This window comes from Beta vulgaris, chromosome 6 (assembly GCF_026745355.1).
Source record: "Beta vulgaris subsp. vulgaris cultivar EL10 chromosome 6, EL10.2, whole genome shotgun sequence".
Lineage (NCBI taxonomy): Eukaryota > Viridiplantae > Streptophyta > Magnoliopsida > Caryophyllales > Amaranthaceae > Beta > Beta vulgaris.
Window position 1 is genome coordinate 31,705,241 of NC_079207.1, and position 7,027 is coordinate 31,712,267.

General features: G+C 37.9%; 1 protein-coding gene across 2 annotated transcripts; it reads right to left on the bottom strand.

Annotated features, from left to right (window-relative positions):
- Positions 1-1,446: 1,446 nt before the first annotated feature.
- LOC104896553 (pentatricopeptide repeat-containing protein At3g29230) lies at positions 1,447-6,690 on the bottom strand. Of its 2 annotated transcripts, XM_048646508.2 has the most exons (3): positions 6,126-6,690; positions 3,074-3,490; positions 1,447-2,875 (listed from the first exon to the last, which is right to left on the bottom strand). In XM_048646508.2, the coding sequence occupies exons 2-3, from the start codon at positions 3,249-3,251 to the stop codon at positions 1,677-1,679; spliced, it is 1,377 nt and encodes a 458-aa protein (XP_048502465.1). In that variant the 5' UTR covers positions 3,252-3,490; positions 6,126-6,690; the 3' UTR covers positions 1,447-1,676. The 2 variants fall into 2 exon arrangements, with proteins under 2 accessions (XP_048502465.1, XP_057251582.1); XM_057395599.1 differs by having other exon boundaries at positions 1,447-3,490; positions 6,126-6,689.
- Between the last annotated feature and the right edge of the window lie 337 nt (positions 6,691-7,027).

Genomic DNA, 7,027 nt, shown 5'->3' on the forward strand with positions numbered 1-7,027 from the left:
CTTACTCAACAAGAAGAACTCGATGTTGTCATCCAACAACACTTTAAAACATTGCTTTCTTCGAATGGTGGGGAGGTCGATATACAGTCTAATCATAACGAGGCAATTGGCTTGGTCTTACGCGAACTTCACTTACCAACAATTACGCCAACAGACGTCGATTGTTTGCTAAAACCTTTAACACAGGAGGAAGTAAAAGATACTCTTTTCACCTTAGCAGAGGCGGAGGGACATCAATATCAAATGGACAATTGAACAAATCATACACTTGGCCAAGAACTTTACATCGTGCAAAGTGATGAAAGTCCCTCGACTACAGGTAATGCAGGCTCACCAACTGGCACAATGGTGTCGCAAACACCATATAGACTATGGCTGACGCATTATCATCACCTTATGTTTTTAGTTGCTTTTTCGTTTTATTTGTACGTTCCTAGGATGTCAAAACAAAAAAAAAATTATATTGATGATGGCAGTACTTTTTTTTTAAATTGTCATAAATAAGATATGAATAAAATAGTATTAAAAGAGGAGAGAGTGACACATAACATCTTGTAATTCTTGCCCACTTTTTAATTTACTTACTGAGTCGTGTACCCACCTTGGTCCACATTAACTCCATTGTACTCAACCTTATCTCAACCATGAGATGAAATTTATTTTTTCTATCCTTTAAGTTTGCCCCAAATTGAATGGGCATTAATATTTACCGTCCGTATTTACTTAAAATCCTTCGTATTTTTTTCAAAATTTTCCTAAACTACCCCTCACTCACACTCTCTCTCTCTCCTCCTCTCACTCTCACTTTCTCTCACCCCAACCACCACGGACAACCACCACCACTTGAATCAACACCACCACCAACACCGGTACCACCGCGATTTTTTTTTCAAAAATGACAGAGGAAACGAGCAGAATTTTCGTTTCCTCCATGGAGGAAACGAAAATCTGCTTCGTTATGGAGGAAACGAAAATTCTGCTCGTTTTCTCTTTCTGTCATTTTTGAAAAAAAATTCGCGATGGTGATAGTTCCGATGTGGTGGTGGTACCGGTGTGGTGGTGATTTCGACGATGGTGGTTTCAGTGTGGTGGTGGTTTCGATGATGGTGGTTCCAGTGGTAGTGGTTGAAGTGAGGTGAGAGAAAGTGAGAATGAGAGTGAGAAGAGGGGAGATAAAAAGAGTGAATACGAGCGATTTTTAGTAAATACGAACGATAAATAGCGAATAGGTTTTCAAGTTCTTTCTTCGAGTTTATCTTGTCTCAACTTCATCACAAAAAGTTAAACATGGAACCGACTACAACTTTATTCTTACATTTACTCTATTCCATTTCACCACTTTCATCTTTTGTTAACAGTGAACACCGCCCAACAAAAATTTTAAAAAGTGAACGCTCGATGACAAATAAAAGAGATACACAACTAAACTATTACCTCGATCCAGAGTCAATAATGTGCGGTCTTGAATATAGGATACCAGGGTAAAGTGTAATTTTCTTTCTAGTATACATTAACTAATTCGGCCAAAATTTTCTAGCATTATCAAAAAAGAAAATGTAAAAGGAAAGAACATTTGAGCAAGTACATAGCACGAAAACAAGTAGACGAAGAATAAAAAGCACAATAAACAAGAAAATCTGTTAAAGTTGTGGCAGACCCTGTTACATTAAGCCTTCCTACTCAAGCTCCATATCCTCAGGTCGAAACTCTAAAGAATGCATTAGCTTGGATAAACTTCTCAAGCATACATATATTTCCTCTGTCTCACAATGCCTTTGATCCATTGAATAGAATTCAACCACTTTGTCATGAATCTCTATCATGCTACAGCCAGGCATCTTCCTAAATCTAGTATCCCTCATGGCAAGTTTTAGCTTAGGCACAGTTTTCCATTCCCCAGCCTCTCCATGCATGTTTGACAATATAAGGTAGTATGCTGGATTACCTGGTTCAAGCTTCATTAGTTGTTCAAGAGCGATCTCAGCTATCGCCGCATTTTTGTAAATCCGAGATGCCCCGAGTAAACAGGCCCATATGACCGTATCTGCCTCCATGGGCATCATTTTGACGATATTAAGAGCTTCGGTGAGATGACCTGATCGAGCATATAAATCAATCAGACAACCATAGTGTTCAATTTGAGGGTTGACGGAATAATCAGCCATGCTCTGAAAATAAGTCAGCCCCTCCTCAACTAGACCAATATGAGTGCAGGCACAAAGAACACCCAGAAAACTGACTCCGTCAGGTTGTACCCTGCCGTTTTTCATCTGATCAAACAGCACTAAGGCTTCAGAGGCATGACCATGCATCGCTAAGCCACCAATAATGGTGTTCCAAGATACCAAATCTCTCTTGACTAAGCCCTTAAACACATACATAGCATTTTCAATGTGTCCACATTTTGCATACATGTCCATCAGAGCATTTTCAACCTGTATATTTCCTTCGTATCCAATACGCTGGGCGTATATATGCAACCACATTCCTAAATCAAGTGCTCCCAGCCTTGCACATGCTAACGACACAGTAACCAAGGTAGCATTATCTGGAAGCACCTCAGCCTCAGACAGCATCCTCTGGAAAGTGGTCAAAACTTCAAAGAAACGACCAAGTTTTGCATATGCACAAATGAGTATATTCCAAGAAAAAATATTTCTCTTTGGCATTACTTCAAACAATTCTTCGCAAGCCTTGATCTTCCCATTATTTGCATACCCGTTCAATATTGTATTCCAAGACATTGTATCCTTGTGTGGCATATTGTCAAAGAGCTTGTGTGCAGTTTCCATATCTCCAATCTCAATGTATCCCGAGATCATAGTGTTCCATAAGACAACATCTCTCTCTGAAGTCAAGTCAAAAAGTTCCCTTGCTGATTTCAAGTTGCCATAGAGAATAAACCCATTAATCATTAAAGTCCAAGTAACAATATTTCGAAAAGGTATCTCACCAAACACCTTATACGCTAATTCAACTTTACCAGCACGTGAGTACATATCAATTAATGTATTACCCACAAACGTGTTTGTTTTAAAACCATTCTTAATCGCAAGAGAATGAGCTTGCTCACCTTCACACAGTGCCACCAACTTCCCACAAGATTTCAAAATCATAGGAAATGTACAACAGCTTGGCTTTATATGGAATTCCATCATTTTCCCGAACAAAGAAATAACTTCTTTGTGCTCTCCATTTTGGCTATATCCCTTGAACATCACATTGTATATTACAACATCTGGATCAAGCATTTGATCAAACAAGCAGCGAGCATATCTAACATGCCTCAATTCTGCAGACTGGGCAATGAGTCTTGGGACTACATAGTAGCTATGCTGAAGCCCGTGAATAATGACTTGAGCTTGTATTTGGTACACGTTTTTTATTTTCTTACATGTTTGCAGTAATGAGATGAACTTCTCTTCCAATAGAATGTGCAATGGCTTTTGAGCTGTCGCCAGAGGAATGTTCACCGTGCGTTTTCCATGTACTGCAAAAAATAGAAAATTTGAGGCAACCAATTAAGATAACAAAAGCTTTCAAACACAAGTACTCAAAATAATAAGAAACCAGATGCCCAAAATTAAGAGTTATATATACTTTGCAAACCCACTCTAAGGGATAATTTGAGATTATGAGCAAACTCTTCTAGTTTAGACCCCAAAATTTTTGTGGAAGAGTTCAGTAGCCAAATATTATGTATCTTCAAAAATCAAGTTTTCTGGTCATCTCCTAAAGTTCAGTTGGCAGAACTGACAAAATCCATTCCCAATGTAGATTCTTCTTACTAATTTCTGAATGCCCCTCCCCCAACTAACTTGCTATTTATTACATGAATTTCTTCACTTGCGTTCCTAACAGACTTCCACCAAAAGACATAATTATCCCTCAATAGCTAATTCCTTTAAAGGACCCACTAAACCCCAAGAGGCCAAGAGTCCTCACAGCTCCTTCTTCCTTGACTATGTAATAAGGACAGGACATCGGGTTAGATTCATTGCAGGCTTTATTACATCAGTATATCATAAAACATATAATAACATGGAGGATATTTGAATAATATCTTTATTAGCATCTGCTTTACTACCTTCCCAACACCTATTGTTAGGCATCTACAACTTCAGAACACAAACATTAGTGACTAGTAAGTACAATGCTGTGAAAGTCCCAAATGCTGAAAATGATAGCACAAAAACATCATTTCTTCTGATGACCAAGGTTAATATGCAGGAAAGATTCACAAAAATTTTCAATCCGGCTACGTAAGACAAGAGCAATAACCACCAAACTCCTTCAGTCATGGCCTCTTTGCTAGGTGATAATAATTAATGGTAATGCGTATAAATTATAGGGAAATTCTACATGGTAGCCTCCTACTTTCAATTTTTCTATTTGGTGGCAGGCCAAAAAAAAGCTATACAAAGTGACATCCTACTTTAAGCAAATATACTTGGTGACCCTAATCCACTCAAAACATGGCTAAGTACCCAATTAAAGCTGAATTACTAACATGCCCCTAAGGTAATGATGTATTTAATCTACTAAAAGACTAAATTAGGGTGCGGAAGCTAACATAAATTAAAGGATAGTACTTAGTTGATTTCCGATAAAGAATTTAATCACCACGAATATCAAACTAAGGGTTGGATAGGCTTTTATGTCAATTCTATAAAGAATTTAATCACCAAGAATAACATAAAAGGTTCGAATTGTTTGATTAGCATAAAGGCTAAGCCACCAACTAAACAAAACAAAACTGGATAGTACTTAGTTTATTCAATGGTAAAGGCAAAGCCACCACAAGGAACAAAACTAAGAGTTTTGAATGCATAAAGGCAGAGCCACCAACATTCAAGAGGATTTGGGTAAACACTCAAATTCACGAAATCATTATTATTCACCATCTAAATTCGAACTACATAGACCCTATTTATACTAGTTTAATTATGCTAATCCTAGTAGGAAAGACATAACCTAATGCTACTAGGAAAACATAATAAACTATAACCCTAATAGGCTTAGGACAAGTCCCTAAGTCCTATACTCTCTAGACTCTTTGAATCATGTAAAATCCATCGTTTTAAGAACGTAGGCAAAACCATGATTCCTAATACAAGTAGAACTAGGAAAGCAATAAAGATATGAGTTCTAACATAACTAGAACTCTACACACTTCTATTTGACATCATGACTCAAGAGTATCCAAGAACAAGTATCCACATCATCTCATGCATCATATTGAATAATCTAAGTTCTATCTTGGCTACTTGGTTCGAATAATTACTTAGCTTCCGCATTGTTATTTGATCTTAGAAAATTAAATACATCAATTAATTATCACAAAACAAAAAAAACCCTCCTCCATTGATTAAAAATCATGTTTCTCCTCCAAACACTGTCTTAATTAAGCAAATGCTAAAATTCAACAAGTTGCAAGAAGGCCGTGTTCAATATCATGATTCATTGGATATATGCTCCTCCAAACTCTGTTAAATTCTAGTTTATCAACTTTTTCTTTCAAGCAACAGCAGGTTTCACAAATGCAGAAAACAATTCTCGGATATCATTATGAACCATGCTCTATATCTAGTTGCTTTTATATATCCTCCAAGAGCAATAGAGTCCTCCCTGAGACCATTAACAAAAATCAAGCTCTAACTTCAACTTGCTTGTGTCTACCCTCCTAAACTTAACATCAAACATAACCACTCCAACTACAGTAATAATAGTAAAAAGAAAGTGAATTCAAACTTACTCAACTAAGAAATAATTCACCAGAGTATAAATCTAATATCAAAACTAAGACTCAATCCAATTAGCACAATCAATAGCCAATTCCAAACTCCCCAATACAACGTCAACCACAACAACAAAACAACAACCAATAACGACTACTCCCAATAGCTACCACCACAATAATAACTACTACAACAGCGCAATAACAACAATAACAACAATAACAACATACTACAAGAATTCAATAACTTAACATAACTAAAGCCAATTTTAGCTCAATCAATAATCAATGACTTCAATCAGTTCTTAGGTCCAAATACTTAGACTAACCTAATTTCTAATTTACAAATCGTGCTTCAATTACTAATAAAGGAGTTTGAATAAGATACCTTGGCTCTACTAGGAGCAGCGAAGAACAAGGGACAGAGGGGTTGAGGGATGGTTTCGAAGCTTCAGTGCACAGCGGAGAGCACCGTCAACCACAATAACAGCGGCAGCAGCGGCTGAACACAACAACCAGCAGCAGAACCACCAACAACCACAACCACGATGGCATTGGCGCACGAAGAGCAGTGCTGCACAACAACACTCGCGTAAACAACAAACGAAGAGAGAAAGATAGGGGCAACGTAATCCGGCGAGACGAGAGCAGCAGCGAGCGGTGGCCGAAGGCGGTGCGACGTTCACCGGTTCTCGATGCAACAGCCAGAACGAACCACGAACCAGAGGACGAAGAATAAGACCAACAACCAGACAAACGAGGAGAGAGAAACGTGAGCTACCGGTATAGCTCCGGCGAGCTTCAGGACGACGAAGGAGGCGGCCTGACCCGAGGCAACAACGGGCCGAGGAAGGGGGGGCGAGAGCGTTTCACGGGGTCTGGGGTTTTTGGGTGAAAAGGGTTTTGGGGTTTTCTAAACAACGGACAGGATGGGGGATATTTGGGTTTATCTAACCGACCAGGAAATAAAAAAGAGGGTTTTGGGTTTTACTTCCCAACCAACAAGGGGGATATCGGGTTTTCTTTTTTGGCAACTACTCCCTACTCAACTAATTATGGATATCGATAATCTAAAATAAAATGATAAGAATAAGTTCAAACAATTAAATAAGTAAAATATTACAAACACTACAAATGTTTCAAACTTAAATGAAATAAGAATCTTCAAAATGTAATTAACTTAATAATTATATTTAGCTTTTAAATAAACGTTTTTAAGAACAGAGCTATTACACCAGGTTAGTAATTCACCTCTAAATGGATGGTTAGTCAGGTTTTAAGTGAATTAGG

Excerpts from the sequence above, each read along its gene's own strand:
- LOC104896553 (XM_057395599.1), bottom strand. The coding sequence starts at position 3,251 with ATGCTTGATCCAGATGTTGTAATATACAATGTGATGTTCAAGGGATAT.